The sequence below is a fragment of the Coregonus clupeaformis genome, chromosome 35, assembly GCF_020615455.1.
Source record: "Coregonus clupeaformis isolate EN_2021a chromosome 35, ASM2061545v1, whole genome shotgun sequence".
Lineage (NCBI taxonomy): Eukaryota > Metazoa > Chordata > Actinopteri > Salmoniformes > Salmonidae > Coregonus > Coregonus clupeaformis.
In genome coordinates, this window is record NC_059226.1 from 42,713,003 (window position 1) to 42,736,334 (window position 23,332).

A 23,332-nucleotide genomic window follows, 5' to 3' on the forward strand; every position below is an offset into this window, starting at 1 on the left:
TGATCATGATGATACTAGTGATGATGCTAGTGATGATGCTAGTGATGATACTAGTGATACTAGTGATGATGCTAGTGATAATACTAGTGATGATACTAGTGATACTAGTGATGATGCTAGTGAAGATACTAGTGATGATACTAGTGATACTAGTGATGATGCTAGTGATGATACTAGTGATGATGCTAGTGATGATACTAGTGATGATGCTAGTGATGATGCTTGTGATGATACTAGTGATGATGCTAGTGATGATGCTAGTGATGATACTGGTGATGATGCTAGTGATTATACTAGTGATGATGCTAGTGATGATGCTAGTGATGATACTGGTGATGATGCTAGTGATGATACTAGTGATGATGCTAATGATGATCATGATGATACTAGTGATGATGCTAGTGATGATGCTAGTGATGATACTAGTGATACTAGTGATGATGCTAGTGATAATACTAGTGATGATACTAGTGATACTAGTGATGATGCTAGTGAAGATACTAGTGATGATACTAGTGATACTAGTGATGATGCTAGTGATGATACTAGTGATGATGCTAGTGATGATACTAGTGATGATGCTAGTATTAATACTAGTGATGGTACTAGTGATACTATTGATGATACTAGTGATGATACTAGTGATGATACTAGTGATGATGCTAGTGATGATGCTAGTGATAATACTAGTGGTGATGGTACTAGTGATACTATTGATGATGCTAGTGATGATACTAGTGATTATACTAGTGATGATGCTAGTGATGATACTAGTGATGCTAGTGATGATGCTAGTGATGGTACTAGTGATACTAGTGATGATACTAGTGATGATGCTAGTGATGATGCTAGTGATGATACTAGTGATGCTAGTGATGATACTAGTGATGATACTAGTGATGATGCTAGTGATGATGCTAGTGATGATGCTAGTGATGATACTAGTGATGATGCTAGTGATGATGCTAGTGATGATACTAGTGATGATACTAGTGATGCTAGTGATGCTAGTGATGATTCTAGTGATGGTACTAGTGATACTAGTGATGATGCTAGTGATGATGCTAGTGATTATACTAGTGATGACGCTAGGGATGATGCTAGTGATGGTACTAGTGATACTAGTGATGATACTAGTGGTGATGCTAGTGATGATGCTAGTGATGATTCTAGTGATGATGCTAGTGATGATACTAGTGATGATACTAGTGATGCTAGTGATGATACTAGTGATGATACTAGTGATGATGCTAGTGATGATGCTAGTGAATATACTAGTGATGATGCTAGTGATGATGCTAGTGATGATGCTAGTGATGATACTAGTGATGATACTAGTGATGATGCTAGTGATGGTACTTGTGATACTAGTGGTGATGCTAGTGATGATACTAGTGATTATACTAGTGATGATGCTAGTGATGATGCTAGTGATGATGCTAGTGATGATACTAGTGATGATACTAGTGATGCTAGTGATGATGCTAGTGATGATGCTAGTGATTATACTAGTGATGATGCTAGTGATGATGCTAGTGATGATGCTAGTGATGATGCTAGTGATGATGCTAGTGATGATACAAGTGATGATACTAGTGATGCTAGTGATTATGCTAGTGATGGTACTAGTGATACTAGTGATGATGCTAGTGATGATGCTAGTGATGGTACTAGTGATACTAGTGATGATACTAGTGATGATACTAGTGATACTAGTGATTATACTAGTGATGATGCTAGTGATGATGCTTGTGATGATACTAGTGATGATGCTAGTGATGATGCTAGTGAAGATACTGGTGATGATGCTAGTGATTATACTAGTGATGATGCTAGTGATGATGCTAGTGATGATACTGGTGATGATGCTAGTGATGATACTGGTGATGAGGCTAGTGATGATACTAGTGATGATGCTAATGATGATCATGATGATACTAGTGATGATGCTAGTGATGATGCTAGTGATGATACTAGTGATACTAGTGATGATGCTAGTGATAATACTAGTGATGATACTAGTGATACTAGTGATGATGCAAGTGAAGATACTAGTGATGATACTAGTGATACTAGTGATGATGCTAGTGATGATACTAGTGATGATGCTAGTGATGATACTAGTGATGATGCTAGTGATGATGCTTGTGATGATACTAGTGATGATGCTAGTGATGATGCTAGTGATGATACTGGTGATGATGCTAGTGATTATACTAGTGATGATGCTAGTGATGATGCTAGTGATGATACTGGTGATGATGCTAGTGATGATACTGGTGATGATGCTAGTGATGATACTAGTGATGATGCTAATGATGATCATGATGATACTAGTGATGATGCTAGTGATGATGCTAGTGATGATACTAGTGATACTAGTGATGATGCTAGTGATAATACTAGTGATGATACTAGTGATACTAGTGATACTTGATTATTATTTGACCATGCTTGTCACTTATGAACATTTTTGAACATCTTGGCATGGTTCTGTTATCTTCACCCGGCACAGCCAGAAGAGGACTGGCCACCCCTCATAGCCTGGTTCCTCTCTAGGTTTCTTCCTAGGTTTTCGCCTTTCTAGGGAGTTTTTCCTAGCCACCGTGCTTCTACACCTGCATTACTAGCTGTTTGGGGTTTTAGGCTGGGTTTCTGTACAGCACTTCGAGATATTAGCTGATGTAAGAAGGGCTATATAAAATAAAATTGATTGAATTGATGATGCTAGTGAAGATACTAGTGATGATACTAGTGATACTAGTGATGATGCTAGTGATGATACTAGTGATGATGCTAGTGATGATACTAGTGATGATGCTAGTATTAATACTAGTGATGGTACTAGTGATACTATTGATGATACTAGTGATGATACTAGTGATGATACTAGTGATGATGCTAGTGATGATGCTAGTGATAATACTAGTGGTGATGGTACTAGTGATACTATTGATGATGCTAGTGATGATACTAGTGATTATACTAGTGATGATGCTAGTGATGATACTAGTGATGCTAGTGATGATGCTAGTGATGGTACTAGTGATACTAGTGATGATACTAGTGATGATGCTAGTGATGATGCTAGTGATGATACTAGTGATGCTAGTGATGATACTAGTGATGATACTAGTGATGATGCTAGTGATGATGCTAGTGATGATGCTAGTGATGATACTAGTGATGATGCTAGTGATGATGCTAGTGATGATACTAGTGATGATACTAGTGATGCTAGTGATGCTAGTGATGATTCTAGTGATGGTACTAGTGATACTAGTGATGATGCTAGTGATGATGCTAGTGATTATACTAGTGATGACGCTAGGGATGATGCTAGTGATGGTACTAGTGATACTAGTGATGATACTAGTGGTGATGCTAGTGATGATGCTAGTGATGATTCTAGTGATGATGCTAGTGATGATACTAGTGATGATACTAGTGATGCTAGTGATGATACTAGTGATGATACTAGTGATGATGCTAGTGATGATGCTAGTGATTATACTAGTGATGATGCTAGTGATGATGCTAGTGATGATGCTAGTGATGATACTAGTGATGATACTAGTGATGATGCTAGTGATGGTACTAGTGATACTAGTGATGATGCTAGTGATGATACTAGTGATTATACTAGTGATGATGCTAGTGATGATGCTAGTGATGATGCTAGTGATGATACTAGTGATGATACTAGTGATGCTAGTGATGGTACTAGTGATACTAGTGATGATGCTAGTGATGATACTAGTGATTATACTAGTGATGATGCTAGTGATGATGCTAGTGATGATACTGGTGATGATGCTAGTGATGATTCTAGTGATGATGCTAGTGATGATGCTAGTGATGATGCTAGTGATGATGCTAGTGATGATACTAGTGATGCTAGTGATGATGCTAGTGATGGTACTAGTGATACTATTGATGATACTAGTGATGATACTAGTGATGATGCTAGTGGTGATGGTACTAGTGATACTATTGATGATGCTAGTGATGATGCTAGTGATGATACTAGTGATGATGCTAGTGATGATGCTAGTGATTATACTAGTGATGATGCTAGTGATGATGCTAGTGATGATGCTAGTGATGATACTAGTGATGATACTAGTGATGCTAGTGATGATGCTAGTGATAATACTAGTGATGATGCTAGTGATGATGCTAGTGATGATACTAGTGATGATACTAGTGATGCTAGTGATGATACTAGTGATGATACTAGTGATGATGCTAGTGATGATGCTAGTGATTATACTAGTGATGATGCTAGTGATGCTAGTGATGATGCTAGTGATGATACTAGTGATGATACTAGTGATGCTAGTGATGATGCTAGTGATGGTACTAGTGATACTAGTCATGATGCTAGTGATGATACTAGTGATACTAGTGATGATACTAGTGGTGATGCTAGTGATGATGCTAGTGATGATTCTAGTGATGATGCTAGTGATGATACTAGTGATGATACTAGTGATGCTAGTGATGATACTAGTGATGATACTCGTGATGATGCTAGTGATGATGCTAGTGATTATACTAGTGATGATGCTAGTGATGATGCTAGTGATGATGCTAGTGATGATACTAGTGATGATACTAGTGATGATGCTAGTGATGGTACTAGTGATACTAGTGATGATGCTAGTGATGATACTAGTGATTATACTAGTGATGATGCTAGTGATGATGCTAGTGATGATGCTAGTGATGATACTAGTGATGATACTAGTGATGCTAGTGATGGTACTAGTGATACTAGTGATGATGCTAGTGATGATACTAGTGATTATACTAGTGATGATGCTAGTGATGATGCTAGTGATGATATTGGTGATGATGCTAGTGATGATTCTAGTGATGATGCTAGTGATGATGCTAGTGATGATGCTAGTGATGATGCTAGTGATGATACTAGTGATGCTAGTGATGATGCTAGTGATGGTACTAGTGATACTATTGATGATACTAGTGATGATACTAGTGATGATGCTAGTGGTGATGGTACTAGTGATACTATTGATGATGCTAGTGATGATGCTAGTGATGATACTAGTGATGATGCTAGTGATGATGCTAGTGATTATACTAGTGATGATGCTAGTGATGATGCTAGTGATGATGCTAGTGATGATACTAGTGATGATACTAGTGATGCTAGTGATGATGCTAGTGATAATACTAGTGATGATGCTAGTGATGATGCTAGTGATGATACTAGTGATGATACTAGTGATGATACTAGTGATGCTAGTGATGATACTAGTGATGATACTAGTGATGATGCTAGTGATGATGCTAGTGATTATACTAGTGATGATGCTAGTGATGATGCTAGTGATGATACTAGTGATGATACTAGTGATGCTAGTGATGATGCTAGTGATGGTACTAGTGATACTAGTCATGATGCTAGTGATGATACTAGTGATTATACTAGTGATGATGCTAGTGATGATGCTAGTGATGATGCTAGTGATGCTAGTGATGATGCTAGTGATGGTACTAGTGATACTATTGATGATACTAGTGATGATACTAGTGATTATACTAGTGATGATGCTAGTGATGATGCTAGTGATTATACTAGTGATGATGCTAGTGATGATGCTAGTGATGATGCTAGTGATGATGCTAGTGATGATACTAGTGATGATACTAGTGATGCTAGTGATGATGCTAGTGGTGATGGTACTAGTGATACTATTGATGATGCTAGTGATGATACTAGTGATTATACTAGTGATGATGCTAGTGATGATGCTAGTGATTATACTAGTGATGATGCTAGTGATGATGCTAGTGATGATGCTAGTGATGATACTAGTGATGATACTAGTGATGCTAGTGATGATGCTAGTGATAATACTAGTGATGATGCTAGTGATGATGCTAGTGATGATACTAGTGATGATACTAGTGATGCTAGTGATGATACTAGTGATGATACTAGTGATGATGCTAGTGATGATGCTAGTGATGATGCTAGTGATGCTAGTGATGATGCTAGTGATGATACTAGTGATGATACTAGTGATGCTAGTGATGATGCTAGTGATGGTACTAGTGATACTAGTCATGATGCTAGTGATGATACTAGTGATTATACTAGTGATGATGCTAGTGATGATGCTAGTGATTATACTAGTGATGATGCTAGTGATGATCCTAGTGATGGTACTAGTGATACTAGTGATGATACTAGTGATGATACTATTGATGATGCTATCGATGGTACTAGTGGTGATGCTAGTGATGATACTAGTGATGATGCTAGTGATGATGATAATGATGCTAATAGTGATGCTGATAGAGGTGATGTAGTGATGATGCTAGTGATGATACTAGTGATGATGCTAGTGATGATGCTAGTGATGATCATACTATAGTTGTTTTTTTTACAACAATATACAGTAGATGCTAGTGGCTACAATTTTTTTTTTTTTTACCTAGTGGTTTTAACTCTGATTTGCAGGTATGAAGCATTGTTGACAAAGTGGCTTTGTGTCCTGGGTGGGTTGTACAGGCAGGAACTCTCTGTTACAACAGCATAGTCTAAATGTCAATCTTTCTTATAGCTGTCAAGGCTACTGGTTTCACAGGTGTGAAGGCCAGCACTTCCAGAGATCCCCATCAGAATGTGTCAGACAAGGAGGTCAAGCCAGAGAGGAGAGAGGCTAAACCAGGCCCCTCGGGATACGGAGCAAACAAGAGGTTTCCTTACATCGACAAATAACATCCATATCAAAAGTAGTGTTTTTGTAATATGAATCCCAGCCTGGAAATCAAACCACTAAGCCGACTAGGTGAAAAATCTGTCGATGTGCCCTTAAGCAAGGCACTTAACCCTAATTGCTCCTGTAAGTCGCTCTGGATAAGAGCGTCTGCTAAATGACTAAAATGTAAATGTAAATGTAATTTTCTGAATGTTTTTAGTGTAAAATTAGCTTGTGTGCTGGCTGAGACATGACTGAATCTGAATCCAAAGTGCCTTATTAAAATGAATAGCCTTGATCCAAATGTCTGACTGTGATTTGTGATGTACCATGTTTCTACTCAAGAGTGCCACCACCAATACATTCCGAAATATCTCAGTACCAAGAATAATTTACATGTGACAAATACAATTGTATTTTATTTGAATTTAATGTTAAGACCCTGTGCAACCACTTTTTTAAAGGAGACAAGGAAATGATATTTTTTTCACCAATCAGATCTGAACAATATCTGATGTGAAAAGATCAGAATTGGGCTGCCTGTGTAAACGCAGCCTTAGATATTTATTAAGTGAAGCCAGTTCAGGCAGGAAACTCAGCCGGTGCTGCGTTCAATCTATCTGGTTAACAGCATCAACTGAGCTTGCACCAATCAGATTCAAACACTTCCGGCTTTGATCCACCCCACTGGTGTTTTCCATGAGGGGGGCCCCAAGCAGTTCTCTCTTTGATATTACCATAAGAAAAAAGGGGTAAGTAATGGAAAGATATAGTTGAGACTTTAAATAAAGTTTGCATGCATTATGTAGTCATGTGTAGCTCAGTTGGTAGAGCATGGCGTTTGCAACGCCAGGGTTGTGGGTTCGTTTCCCACGGGGGACCAGTATGAAAAGGAAATGTATGCACTCTGGATAAGAGCGTCTGCTAAATGACTAAAAATGTAAAAATTATATATATATTTTTTTGTCATTACTTGAAAATGAACAGAAACACAAAAGTATAATGTGAACTGCATGATGTAATTTGGGTGTGAGTACCTCTATCTGACCACTAGAGAGAAGCCTCTTATAAGATAAGGAACATTGATGACATCAGGGATCCTATTTACAAGTCATTGTAGGAAGAATACGAGCTCCTATCAATCACTTTTGTCCTGTAAAGGGTTGATTATGGATGTCTGACCTGTAGTATCCTATTGTCTTCTCTCTTTCTAATTCATCTAGCTAATAATGTAGGCTAACAACTTTATAATGGCAAATTAAAAAAATCGCATTCAACATAATTTCTCGACCGGACATTTTGTTGTCAGCTACTGCTTCCTGTGTAGTCATGGAGATGGAATATAGAGAGGTCACCTATCTTTGCTATGATGGATTCTGTGACAGTATGTGCAATGTCCATGTTACACTGAAATTCAAGCACTTTCACACCTTGAAATGGTCCCATTCAAAGCATAAAAGCATTTTCAAGGTTTTTAAGCACCTGTAAGAACCCTGCAAAAAGGTTTTGTAAAAGCAGATGCTTAATCAATGACAAACAACATTTATTTTCATAAGCTTTAGTGAACCAAAAAGCATTTCAAGATGAAGTGAACAAGAGCATCGGTACAGTTACGCAACAAACAACGGAAAGTATCAAACAAACAGCTCTCCAGTCCATGAGCAATGAAGTAGATCTGTCTGAAATGGTGGATTTATACACCGCTGTCAGAAAACACTAGGTTCAATGGAAGGTGGCGTGGTAATAAGCATGGTACATCATTAAAAAGTAGACCCTTCAAAAAGACCAGTAGTGATGACTCCCACATTCCATTCGTGAACTGACAATGAAATATATTAGTCAATTATTTAATAATTTAAAACGATCTTCGGCTAACCAAGAACAGTGTTCTGACAGCACGGTTTTCATAGATTTTGCAATTTTATAATTAACACAAATTGTTTTTGGCTTGTCATACACAAACAGCGATGTAGGTAATGAATATCTAATGCAGCATGAGCTGGTTTGTCACATGGTAATGGTCAGGCTACATAAACGGGTGGTCTCTCTGGGTAGTAGAACAACTACCCACACCTTCAGTAGGAAATGTGGTCATTGTGGATAAAACTACATCTTTAAATGTGATTTTCAATTTGAAGAGGCCAACTTCGGAGAAATGTGACTGCAAAGTGTTCTCTACACACACACGATTATATCACTCAGGTCATAAAGCTATTAAATCGTCCATCTTTTTTTTTTCATGTCCTCTGATCTCTACAGCTAGCAGGCATTTTGGATAAACAGTTGGAGGTAAACACTGGCAAACGTCTGCAAAATTGTTAACATGGTTGTAACCACCGCAAAATAAAAGCTCCTGATTGTTCAGTCAACAGTCAACAGTGTTCTGAAAGGCAGCATATTGGAGGAAATAAGACGATTTTACAAGTAACGGACTGCATTGACCCTTTCTGTTTTACTCTCTTGCACTGACTCTATGCACACACACTGGTCTCTACCCACACACTCACACACATGCATACTGACGCCACACACTTTCACACTCACTACATACGCTGCTTCTACAGCTCAGTCTATTATCTATCCTGTTGCCTGGTCACTATACCCCTACCTAGTACCTATATGTACATAGCTACCTCATACGACTGCACATCGACTCGGTACTGGTAATCCCTGTATATAACCATGTTATTTTCTACTTCCTGTATATAGCCATGTTAGTTTCTACTTCCTGTATATAACCATGTTAGTTTCTACTTCCTGTACATAGCCCCTGTAGCTCAGTTGGTAGAGCATGGCACTTGCAATGCCAGGGTTGTGGGTTCGTTTCCCACGGGGGGCCAGTATGAAAATGTATGCACTCAATAACTGTAAGTCGCTCTGGATAAGAGCGTTTTTTTTTTATGTTAGTTTCTACTTCCTGTATATAGCCATGTTAGTTTCTACTTCCTGTATATAGCCATGTTATTGTTTACTCATGATTTTTATTCGTTATTCACTGTGTATTTATTCCTTGTGTCACTATTTCTATTTAATATTGTTTTGTATCTTTCTCTTTAACTCTGCATTGTTGGAAAAGGACCCGTAAGTAAGCATTTCACTGCTAGTCTACACCTGTTGTTTACAAAGCATGTGACAAATACAATTTGATTTGGTTAGTGCACTGCAGCTCAGTACGAATCTCATTTGCTAGATGTTGGACAGTTATTCCTGCTCAGAGAAAGGCACCCATAGATTCTGCTGCAGCCTAACATATTTCAAACAGGACAATACACAGCGCCTTCAGAAAGTATTCATACCCCTTAACTTTTTCCACATTTTGCTGTGTTACAGCCTGAATTTAAAATGGATTAAAATGAGATTGTTTGTCACTGGCCTACACACAATACCCCATAATGTCAAGTGGGATTATGTTTTTTGAAATTTTTACAAATTCATTAAAAATGAAAAGATGAAATGTCTTGAGTATTCAACCCCTTTGTTATGGCACACCTAAATAAGTTCATGAGTAAAAATGTGCATAACAAGTCACATAAGTTGCATGGACTCACTCCGTGCAATAATAGTGTTTTATTTTTGAATTACTACCTCATCTCTGTACCCCACACATACAATTATCTGTAAGGTCCTTCAAACACAGATTCAACCACAAAGACCAGGGAGGTTTTCCAAGGCCTCACATAGAAGGGCACCTATTGGTAGATGGGTAAAAAAATAAATAAAGCAGATTGAATATCCCTTTGAGCATGGTGAAGTTATTAATTACACTTTGGATGGTGTATAAATACACCCAGTCACTACGATGATACAGGCGTCCTTCCTAACTCAGTTGCCGCATCGTAACGAAACCCCTCTGGGATTTCACCAGGGGGCCAATGGTGACTTTAAAACAGTTACAGAGTTTAATGGCTGTGATAGGAGAAAACTGAGGATGGATCAACAACATTGTAGTTACTCCACAATACTAACCTAATTGACAGAGCGAAAAAAAAGGAAGCCTGTAATATATTCCAAAACATACATCCTGTTTGCAACAAGGCACCAATGTAATACTGCAAATAATTGTGGCAAAGCAATTCACTTTTTATTCCTGAATACAAAGTGTTATGTTTTGGGCAAATCCAATACAACACATTACTGAGTACCACTCTCCATATTTTCAAGCACAGTGGTGGCTGCATCATGTTATGGGTATGCTTGTAATCGTTAAGGACTGGGGAGTTTTTCAGGATAAAAATAAATGGAATTGAAGTAAGCACAGGCAAAATCCTAGAGGAAAACCTGGTTCAGTCTGCTTTCCATCAGATACTGGGAGATGAATTCACCTTTCATCAGGACAATAACCTAAAACACAAGGCAAAATCTACACTGGAGTTGCTTACCAAGAAGACATTGAATGTTCCTGAGTGGCCAAGTTACAGTTTTGACTTAAATCTACGGCAAGACCTGAAAATGTTTGTCTAGCAATGATCAATCAATTTGACAGAGCTTGAAGAATGTTGAAAATAATACATGGGCAAATGTTGCACAATCCAGGAGTGGAAAGATCTTAGAGACTTACCCAGAAAGACTCACAGCTGTAATCACTGCCAAAGGTGCTTCTATAAAGTATTGACTCAGCGGTGTGACTACTTATGTAAATTAGATATTTCTGTATTTAATTTGCAATACATTTGGAAAAAACTTTTTCATTATGTGGTATTGTGTGTGAGATAAAAAATCTACTTAATCCATTTTGAATTCAGGATGTAACACAACAAAATGTGGAAGAAGTCAAGGGGTATGAATACTTTCTGAAGGCACTGTAGATGATAGATCTATGCAGACTGCAGAGACGGATTTGCAGCTTTTTTAATTGATTTCAAACAAAACAATACAGTAAGGCATATATGTCCACACAAATATATTCTACTTATTCCACAAGAAACAATCAAAAGTCCAGTGGGATTTAACATTTGAGAGTAAGTTATCCATTCTGGTGAGTGAGGATGTCTCCATAGCCTCATCCGATTGTCAATTGTAGCTATGATGCGGTACAGTCAACAATCTTCATCCAGTGATGTGATGTAAGGCCACAAAATAAAGCCACAGACACAGGAAGAACATTTATCTCCACTGCTCTGCTAAGAACGCCACAGACACAGGAAGAACATTTCTTATCTCCACTGCACTGCTAAGAACGCCACAGACACAGGAAGAACATTTCTTATCTCCACTGCTCTGCTAAGAACGCCACAGACACAGGAAGAACATTTCTTATCTCCACTGCTCTGCTAAGAACGCCACAGACACAGGAAGAACATTTCCTATCTCCACTGCTCTGCTAAGAACGCCACAGACACAGGAAGAACATTTCTTATTATGACTCTGCTAGACAGTCTTGAGTCTTGCTTGGCAACAGAAGGCATTGGTCTGATTCCAAACGGATAACTCCCTCCGTCCTCTCTCTGGGCACTGGTTGACTTCCATTTTTGGGTATGAATGGACTGGATGGATGTTAATTATTAGGAATGGAATCAGGCCACTTGTTGACAAAAGTAACTTTTTTCCTGCTGAGCAATACACAAAGCAAAGCATAGTTATTCCTCGGTACCAGTGACTTTGGTTCCATTGGTTCAGTATCCTATGGAAAGAGTATGCTAAGTGGGGGATACACCGTAGGCCCCTTATGAATGACGTTGAAGAAATGTGTTATAAATGATACTGCAACATTCATGAAGGTGTCATGACTGGTTTCATAAATGTGTTATGAAGGCCTCATGTATACCCAGTGGTGGAAAAAGTACTCAATTGTCATACTTGAGTAAAAGTAAAGATAGCTTAATAGAAAATGACTCAAGTAAAAGTGGAAGTCAACAAGTACAATACAACTTGAGTTAAAGTCTAAAAGTATCTGGTTTTAAATGTACTTAAATACAGTGGTGGAAAAAGTACTCAATTGTGATACTTGAGTAAAAATAAAAAAGTAAATGCTATACATCAAATTTCTTATATTAAGCAAAGCAGACGGCACCATTTTCATGTTTTTTTTTTTTCATTTACAGACAGACGGGCACACTCCAACACTCAGACATAATTTACAAACAAAGTATTTGTGTTTAGTGAGTCCACCAGATCAGAGGCAGTAGGGATGACAACGCGTTACATCCAATTTCTACTCCTTCCTCGATTACTAATAGGGATAGACAAAATGGTGCAGTTCTATGCAATCTTACAGCCATTCCAACTATATCAATACCAACCATCAGACAGGGCCTGCAACCGCCAATTGAATGTAGCTTATTTGAGTTTGAGTATCCGTGTGACTTAAAAAAATCGCAAAGGACTTGGGTTGATGCATCTGAACGTTAGGAGCTTAGTTCCTAAACTGGATTACATCATAGATCTGGGCTATGCAGGCGAATCCGGATATTCTAGTATTAACTGAAACGGATCATTGCCAGGGCCTCCCGAGTGGCGCAGCGGTCTGAGGCGCTGCATCACAGTGCTTGAGGCGTCACCACAGACCTGGGTTCGATCCCAGGCTGTGACACAATCGGCCCAGTGTCGTCTGGGTTACGGCCAGGGGGGGCTTTGTTTGGCTCATCGCGCTCTAGCGACTGCAAATATATTTAACGTATTGATTGGGGACTTACTTGTTGAGGAATGTAACCGTTTTTCTGGGTGATTTGTAATGTTTTATTAGTGCTTTACATGACTGTGTTTTGTATTTTAATATAATGTGTATATTTGTATTGTATTATACAGGGCACATTTGGAAAAGAGATCTAGGTTTCAATATTTTCCCTGTTAAAATAAAGGTTTAAAAAAATGATAGGTGCATGATTGGACCATATTGCTGTCCTGCCTGAGCATTCCAAATGTAGGGAGTACGTTTGGGTGTCAGGGGAAATGTATGGAGTAAAAAGTACATTATTTTCTTTAGGAATGTAGTGGAGTAAAAGTAAAAAGTTGTTAAAAATATAAATAGTCAAGTACAGATACTCCCCAAACACTACTTCAGTAGTACTTTCAAGTACTCTTACATAAGTACTTTCCACCACTGTGTATAACAACTCATTCATATGTAACTGCTTATTGTATGTCCTAACTCACAGCCATTGTTCAGGAAAACTCTCCTCCAGAAGAGGTCTTAAGGGATGCCACATCATCCCACATCTTCCTAGACAAAAGAGCTGTGCATTAAGGCACATGTTGGGATGTTGCCCCAACTTCCTTGTATGATCCTCCAACCAGATGATCAGTGAAAAGCCAATGATCCAGACTCTCGTCATCCATACAACAATAAGTTGATGGGTAGTTCTGCTTCTGGTCATCTCCTGCTTACAGATGGTCCTGCCCCCAGTCCTCGCTGTATTTTGTAAAAAGCGCTAAAGGGATTGATTGAGTATCTCTCTGTCATACATCTCTCTGTCCCCTTCCTAATCTCCCACAAAAGAGATACACTTCTGGTAACATCTTATTTGAATTGGCTTCTATAATGCCAACATAAAATTGTCATAAACATGACTTTGAGCTTGACATAACATGTTATTACAGTTTACTTTGCCGGTCTCCGCTACAAAGCATGATGCACTGACACCATGTAGGCATCATAACCCATTTTGTAGGCATCATAACCCATTTTGTAGGCATCATAACCCATTTTGTAGGCATCATAACCCATGTTGCAGGCATCATAACCCATGTTGCAGGCATCATAACCCATTTTGTAGGCATCATAACCCATGTTGCAGGCATCATAACCCATTTTGTAGGCATCATAACCCATTTTGCAGGCATCATAACCCATTTTGTAGGCATCATAACCCATTTTGTAGGCACCATAACCCATTTTGTAGGCACCATAACCCATTTTGTAGGCATCATAACCCATTTTGTAGGCACCATAACCCATTTTGAAATCCTATCTATTTTGAGCAGTACAGTAGCCTGCGACGCATTGCTGGATAAGTAATGGAACACTGACAGCTTGGGACTAGAAGGTTCTTATCTGCAAATATATGATCGTGAGATCATTGGCTTTAAAGTTCTGAACTCTCATTGGTTTGAATGGTGTCAGACATTTTTATCTTGTATTCTTTTGAAGTCAACAACATGAATTGGGTGTATTTAGAGTACTATATAGGGAGAGAACATTAAACAGAACAAGGCTATGTCAATAACTACATTTTGACAGAAATGCAGATAGAACCTTATAGTCCCAAGCTCTCGACTTGTTGCACCAACATCCAGTCCATCACTCTCAAAAACTACAGCAAAGAAAAGCCTTTTGGAGTTGGAAATGAAACCCACAACAGAGCAGTACACTTTCCCATGATGTTGGTCATGACTGAACCCAATGCAATGAGTCTGTGCGATACAAGAACTCAGGAAAATGGCAAACTGATACTTTGTACTGATAATGTTGGTGGCGATTGACCTCGTCGCTTGAACGTTAAAAGGGTCCTCACAGCGAGGCCTCGGGCCCTCTGGGCTGCATGGCCGCCCCCTCGCGCCTTAGGGCGCTGTCGAAGCGCGGCGTCACCTCGCAGCGCACCAGCAGCGTGTCATCGTGCACAAACCCCCGCTGCTGCAGCTGGACCAAGTGCAGAAAAGTGACGTAGCCAAAGCCCTTGGGGTTCCTCTGGATGGTGGGCCTCTGGAAGGCCTGCAGGTCGGGCTTGGTCTCCATCACCTCCACATGGTGCTGGGCCTCAGGCCCCTGGTCCAGTACGGCCAGCCGGATGGTGCCTTGGAAGGGCCACGGCAGCTGCCCATCAAATTCACCCTGCATGGTGTGAACAAAAAGCGAGATGTAGTTGGAGCAGCGTTGGGCCGAGGGCGTTTGGAGGTGGAGGCGCAGGCACAGCTTGTAGCCCGGCCGGCCCGTGTAGAAGCCTGGGCTGTGCACCACAACGGGCTGTCCGGCAGCCTGGGTGCGCAGGTAGGCCGAGAAGCCCTCCAGGGGCCACACGTACACGCCTTGGCACTGCTTGGCCTCCAGCTCCTTTAGGTTCTCCTCCAGCGAGGTGACCTTACGACGCAGCTCCGCCACCAGGCCTGCCTGGGGGATAATGGTAATACAAAACAAATGGTCCTTTAGTTGTAGACGCATTTACCCAAACAAGTGAATTCAACGTCATCAATGAGAAATAATTAATTTGTATCTCTGTTCCACCTGAACGCTCAGCTCACGTAGCTGGTGGTCCTGCCGCACCAGTCGGCCCTCCAGCTGCTGGGTGGTCTCCCGCATGGTCTGCAGTTCCCCGCAGCACTGGCAGGGGGCGCCACCGCCGCTAGCGCCAACGCGTGCCCCCAGCTCCGCAGCGGCAGCCCCTCTGTCCTCAGAAGAAGGTGGCTGGGTGTACCCGGTAAGGCTGTGGCTGTGCAGGTACTCAGCCATGCAGCGCATGTGCATCTGAGTGAACTCCTGCATGTGCTGGGCCAAGTCGTTGCGTTGCATCTGAAATAGCACATAAAATACTTTAAAGAGCCACTGTGTTGAACCAAAGTTGGAAATGGTAGCCTTGTCCGGTCTAAAAACCCTCTTTTGTTAGATCTGAAAGTATCAGATGAATGGGAGTAGACAATGTCGTGGAAACTCTACCTAGTCCTGCCAGAGGCCACGAAAAGTGGATCTTGGGTATCTCGGCCTTGGGTTGTGGGGTTTGTTTTGGACAAGGCAAAGTAGTCACAGAACATCGGAGGTAAATTACTCAGAAAGTGTTGAGGTTTACTCAACCTCAGTGACCTACCATCTCTCGACATCCAAAAGTGCTGAAGGTACAGGCGATCGGAGCCTTTGGACACTCTGTGTCATAGTGAGACTCCAACTGAAACAAAAGCAGGCCAAAGTTACTCCACCACTAAGTCATAACCTACATAGCTTGACCTGTGTAGAAGCTTGTTACAAAGATATACTTTTTCAGAGGAAAGGTAGGCATTGCCGCCCAGCAAAGTTTTGCAGTCCACAACCATTCACAAACGATTGAGTTAAACATAGGTTTGTGTAGGCCGCAAGCGGTTGTGAATTAGACCAAAATTTGCCCATGAGCCACACGTTGTAGACTCCTGCTTTACACCACCATCATAGGTTTAGTAATCAGGACTAATGCTTTACACCACCATCATCATCTCATAGGTTTAGTAATCAGGCCTCCTGCTCTACACCACCATCATATCATAGATTTAGTAATCAGGACTCCTGCTCTACACCACCACCACCATCATAGATTTAGTAATCAGGACTCCTGCTCTACACCACCATCATCATAGGTTTAGTAATAAGGACTCCTGCTCTACACCACCACCATCATATCATAGATTTAGTAATCAGGACTCCTGCTTTACACCACCATCATATCATAGGTTTAGTCATCAGGACTCCTGCTTTACACCACCATCATATCATAGGTTTAGTAATCAGGACTCCTGCTCTACACCACCATCATATCATAGGTTTAGTAATCAGGACTCCTGCTTTACACCACCATCATATCATAGGTTTAGTCATCAGGACTCCTGCTTTACACCACCATCATATCATAGGTTTAGTAATCAGGACTCCTGCTCTACACCACCATCATATCATAGGTTTAGTAATCAGGACTCCTGCTTTACACCACCATCATATCATAGGTTTAGTAATCAGGAATCCTGCTTTACACCACCATTATAGGTTTAGTAATCAGGACTAATGCTTTACACCACCATCATATCATAGGTTTAGTAATCAGGACTCCTGCTTTACACCACCATTATAGGTTTAGTAATCAGGACTAATGCTTTACACCACCATTATAGGTTTAGTAATCAGGACTCCTGCTTTACACCACCATTATAGGTTTAGTAATCAGGACTCCTGCTCTACACCACCATAATATGTTTAGTAATCAGGACTCCTGCTCTACACCACCATCATATCACAGGTTTGGTCATTAGCTAAATCTAAATGGCAGCCGTCAGGTCACCACACCCACCTGGTCTCTGATGAGCTCCATACCGCAGTACTGACAAACCACGTTGGCAAAGGGACACAGCGACTCATGAAGCTGAGGACACAACAAAAACAAACATGTTCAAAAGGCTGTCACATGACAGTCTTCAGTAATGACAGTCAGTCTATCTACTTGTTTCAGTGAACATTAAAGGGGAGCTCAAATGGAGAATGAATACAGTTTCTGACTGAGAACATGGACACTTTACACACATTTTCTTTGAAAGTGCTGCTAGCTAAGCTAACTGAGGCGGTGCAACCGGTATTCAAACCTGTAAAAACAGTTAAATCCCCATGGATTGATGAGGAATTGAAAAATGGTATGGTTGAGAGGGATGAGGCAAAAGAGATGGCAAATATGTCTGGCTGTTCAACCGATTGGCAAACGTACTGCAAATTGAGAAATCATGTGACTAAACTGAATAAAAAGAAGAAACTACACTATGAAACAAAGATAAATGACAAAAAATGATAGTAAAAAGCTTTGGAGCACCTTAAATGAAATGTTGGGCAAACAGGCAAACTCAGCTCCATCTTTCATTGAATCAGATGGCTCATTAATCACAAAACACACTGATATTTCCCACTACTTTAATGATGATTTAATTGGCAAGATTAGCAAACTTAGGCATGACATGTCAGCAACAAAACGCTGACACTACACAGCCAAGTATATCTGATCAAATTATGAAAGACAAACATTGTAATTTTGAATTCCGTAAAGTAAGTGTGGAAGAGGTGAAAAAAGTATTATTGTCGTGCAACAATGACAAGCCACTGGGGTCTGACAACTTGGATGGAAAATTACTGAGGATAATAGCGGACGATATTGCCACTCCTATTTGCCATATATTCAATTTAAGCCTACTAGAAAGTGTGTGCCCTCAGGCCTGGAGGGAAGCAAAAGGTATTCTCTTACCTAAGAATAGTAAAGCCCCCTTAACTGGCTCAAATAGCCGACCAATAAAGCCTGTTACCCACCCTTAGTAAACCTTTGGGAAGAATTGTGTTTGACCAGATAAAATGCTATTTTACAGACTTTCAGCACGCTTACAGGGAAAGACATTCAACAAGCACAGCACTGACACAAATGACTGATGATTGGCTGAGATAAATGATGATAAAAAGATTGTGGGGGCTGTTTTGTTAGACTTCAGTGCGGCTTTTGACATTATCGATCATAGTCTGTTGCTGGAAAAACGTATGTTTTATGGCTTTACACCCCCTGCTATATTGTGGATAAAGAGTTACCTGTCTAACAGAACACAGAGGGTGTTCTTTAATGGAAGCCTCTCAAACACAATCCAGGTAGAATCAGGAATTCCCCAGGGTAGCTGTGTAGGCCCCTTACTTTTTTCAATCTTTACTAACGACATGCCACTGGCTTTGAGTAAAGCCAGAGTGTCTATGTATGCGGATGACTCAACACTATACATGTCAGCTACTACAGCGACTGAAATGACTGCAACACTTAACAAAGAGCTGCAGTTAGTTTCAGAATGGGTGGCAAGGAATAAGTTAGTCCTAAATATTTTTTAAAAATCTAAAAGCATTGTATTTGGGACAAATAATTTACTAAACCCTAAACCTCAACTAAATCTTGTAATGAATAATGTGGAAATTGAGCAAGTTGAGGAGACTAAATTGCTTGGAGTAACCCTGGATTGTAAACTGTCATGGTCAAAGCATATTGATACAACAGTACCTAGGATGGGGAGAAGTCTGTCTATAATAAAGCGCTGCTCTGCATTCTTAACAGCACTATCAACAAGGCAGGTCCTACAGACCCTAGTTTTGTCACACCTGGACTACTGTTCAGTCGTGTGGTCAGGTGCCACAAAGAGGGACTTAGGAAAATTGCAATTGGCTCAGAACAGGGCAGCACGGCTGGCCCTTGGATGTACACAGAGAGCTAACATTAATAATATGCATGTCAATCTTCCTGGCTCAAAGTGGAGGAGAGATTGACTTCATCACTACTTGTATTTATGAGAGGTATTGACATGTTGAATGCACCGAGCTGTCTGTGTGAACTACTGGCACACAGCTCGGTCACCCATTCATACCCCAAAAGACATGCCACCAGAGGTCTCTTCACAGTCCCCAAGTCAAGAACAGACTATGGGAGGCGCACAGTACTACATAGAGCCATGACTACATGGAACTCTATTCCACATCAAGTAACACATGCAAGCAGTAAAATTAGATTTAAAAAACAAATAAAAATACACCTTATGGAACAGTGGGGACTGTGAAGCAACACCAACATAGACACATGCATACAAACACACGCTAACATTTGCACTATACACACGTACACATGGATTTTGTGTTATAGATATGTGGTAGTAGAGTAGCGTCCTGAGGGCACACACTTAATATGTTGTGAAATCCGTTAGGAATGTATTGTAATGTTTTTAAAATGCATAACTGCCTTAATGTTGCTGGACCCCAGGAAGAGTAGCTGCTGCCTTGGCAGGAACTAATGGGGATCCATAATAAATACAAATACAATTAATCTTTACTTATTCAGGATAGTGCACTCAGCATGAATGAGTTAGTGATGCTTACCTTGCTGTCCTCGTAAACAAAGCTCTCCACACAGTCGGGACAGGACACAGGTCTCCGCTGGCAGTGTTGGCTTTGGTGCTCCTCCAGCTTGCTCTTCCACACCGCGTCCTGGCACAGCGGGCACGGCACGGTGGCAAACTCACACTTCGTAACATGGCCCTGGCAGGGTGAGATGGTAGAGTGAGTTAATCATTTGGTTTCAACATCGCAACACGGTTGAACTGATGTGAACTAAGGTGTCAGCCATTGTCTGTGGGGAATGAGGCGTACATCCAGGCGGCGAAGCTCCATTTTGTCAGTGCAGCCTACGTTGGTGCAGCGGACCGTTAGGGAGAGTATCTCCCGCTTGGCAAAGTTATCTGGGAACAGCTGGTCTTCCCGTAGTACCTCGTTATCCACTGGACACCTCTGCCCTGTATCACTAGGGGGAAAAGAAAAGGAAAGAAAAGAAAAGAAAAGAAAAGAAAAGAAAAGAAAAGAAAAGAAAAGAAAAGAAAAGAAAAGAAAAGAAAAGAAAAGAAAAGAAAAGAAAAGAAAAGAAAAGAAAAGAAAAGAAAAGAAATGTAAAGTGAAAAGGAAAAAGAAAAAATAGAGAGAGAGATCAGTATGGTTCTTGGGACCAGGGTTGCGTTCATTAATCAACAGGTTAAACTATTTTAAAATGGAGGTAGGCCCTACTACCTTAACTTGTCCAATGAGAAGGCTCCTTTTTGAGATCACTTACTACCAATATTCTTCTTTGAGGACTATTCAGACTATTTGAAGAAACTGTACTCTGTGCATGTAGTCATCATCATCATCTTGTCAAAAGGGACATAGAAATACGCGTCATTCAGCAAATTCAGTAACGAGCGCCAAGGATCAACAGATTCCAAACATCACAACAGTGCAGCAATAAACATGTTACCTTGGTCCTATAATGGTGGGGAAGTGGAGGTAGTGATGGAGGGAAGTATGGCCTCCAAATCCTCCAGAATATGGCCAATCATTTACCCAGTAAGTCAATATCTCAAGAGGCTCATTGCCCATCACATCACTAGAATGATTGACAGTCATCGATAATCCCAGCTGTTGTGGCTATTGAACTGCATAGCTACATGATGTATAGAGACGTTCTGCATTATACAATCACCTGCATTGCCCATCTTATCTGATGGCAGACATAAAATCATTTGAGAGTTGAATATTGACAAGCACACGACTATGACGTCTCCAGGAGTTAAAGCAAAATCTTCAGTGAAACTTGAGTCGATCTCTGACCGGCGGGAAAACTGCACAGATCTTTTTATGACCAATTTGTTTGTCAAAATCGATTTGCGGGCCAGAAAAAGGCAATTTATATGAAAATATAGGTCCATTGTCATTTCTACATACGTTCTATCTAGTTGTAGATGTTCAACTGTGGCCTGGAGGGTTTTTAAAGCGAAAATAAACCTCATGCGTCATCCATATGACGGAAATCTGGCGCCGCGACTGATAGCTCTTGGCTAACCCTGGCACATTTACATGGATGTTGCACTGCTGTAATATTGATGTTGATTAATTAAATAAATAAACTTTAACCCCTGCGTCTCTCATTTGTGGAGCTGGGAGTAAAAAGCACCATAGTTCAGTTCTCTGTCCTCATTGTCCTAAACAACCGAAATGTTGACAAACATGCAGAGATAACGGTGTGTGCAGGGGTAAAGGACTAGGCAAACATTGTTTTGAAATCCTGGAGGGTATTTTCCAAAGTAGGATCAGCAAGTTAGACAACTAACATTTAAATATATCATTATCATGGAAGTACGGGTACCAGTCAGGCTTACCGGATGGACTTCTCGATGCAGCTGCGGCAGAAGCGATGACCGCACGGCGTCTGCACGGCCGCCCTCAGGGCCATGAGGCAGATGGGGCACTCGTACTTGCTCTCCAGCGGAGGGTCGAACTCCACGTCGTAGCCTTGCAGTGGGGCGCCGCCCTGTAGGCTGGTGGGTGTACTCTCCGTGGGGCTCAGCGCCGAGTCGCTGCCCTCTTTCTCCAGCATGGCCAGCGCACAGTTGGACAGCTGTGACGCGGCCGCCCCACCACAACACGCTTCATCATTCTCCAGGCTGCTCTTCTCGCTCTCGAAGCAGGACATCTACACAAGGAGGAGAGAAAAGTGGAGAAAAATGAGATACGAGCGAGAGCAATGACCATTACCCCTCCACAATTCTTCACAAATGGTTTTATTACACAGAACAATATGCCTTCTGTGGAAATCACTGGGCTATGTTTCTCTCTCAGACGATTGAATGTTTCCTTCTTCTTGAAATGTGTGTCATCAGTTCCACTTGGCCTCAACTGTCTCCTGAGCTCTGTTCTGAGATTAGCCCGAGATGAGAAACTTCATAATGACTGTACATGACTCAGGGGACCACAGGTAGGGAAAAGCCACAAAGGAGACAACACCAAGCTAACATCTTCAATTCAATGCCTTTGCGTTAGCCAGTTGACATGGTGGATACAGTCTGAAACTACAGTAATTTACCTATATAGGGCTATAAATTACCTAGCGAGCTGCTAGCTCGTCAGGTCCGTTATGGGCGGGGCAATCTAAGTTCCTCATGCATTTCAAGCAAAGTAGATGGATAGGCAATATTTCAGACAGTATGTCAACATCTGTAAACAAAACCCGTCTGACCTCGTGGTAACATAAGTGGCTAGCTGTTTAATATCAGAAGCTCAAATATGAGAAGACAAGTTCAAAAGCAAGTCATAATCACAGTCATGGCACAAGTTAGCTGGCTAGCGTTACGTTAGCGACGATGCTGACACGGAACTGTAACCCTACGAAGATCTTGAGATTACATTTCAAAAAGCTAACAAAACTAAACACTGCAACAACCACATTTATGCATGATTCATGTATTAGTCGATGGGGTTGGAATATTTGACAATATGCGTGTTAATGCTTACCTTAGCTTTGAAAGTACATCGGTTTTCTTGACTGACTCTTCTTAGCTAGCTAACCACTTCCTGCACTTTCGTCATATTCTTCTTCTCTGCCTCATTGGTGGTGGGAGGCAAA

General features: G+C 40.8%; 2 protein-coding genes across 2 annotated transcripts in view; one reads left to right on the forward strand and one right to left on the reverse strand.

The window, feature by feature from the left end:
* trpm5 (transient receptor potential cation channel, subfamily M, member 5) overlaps positions 1 to 7,018 on the forward strand; it is a 39,323-nt gene extending 32,305 nt beyond the window's left edge. Inside the window, exon 26 of the mRNA XM_041857659.1 lies at positions 6,597 to 7,018. Coding sequence (XP_041713593.1) covers positions 6,597 to 6,754 — 158 coding nt within the window. The 3' untranslated portion in view covers positions 6,755 to 7,018. The remainder of the gene's footprint in view (positions 1 to 6,596) is intronic.
* Positions 7,019 to 14,869: 7,851 nt separating this feature from the next.
* On the reverse strand, positions 14,870 to 23,309 carry traf6 (TNF receptor-associated factor 6). The gene is made up of 8 exons (XM_041857662.1): positions 23,221 to 23,309; positions 22,089 to 22,402; positions 20,551 to 20,701; positions 20,281 to 20,439; positions 17,693 to 17,764; positions 16,469 to 16,546; positions 15,892 to 16,176; positions 14,870 to 15,777 (listed from the first exon to the last, which is right to left on the reverse strand). The coding sequence occupies exons 2-8, from the start codon at positions 22,400 to 22,402 to the stop codon at positions 15,181 to 15,183; spliced, it is 1,656 nt and encodes a 551-aa protein (XP_041713596.1). The 5' UTR covers positions 23,221 to 23,309; the 3' UTR covers positions 14,870 to 15,180.
* Positions 23,310 to 23,332: the final 23 nt, after the last annotated feature.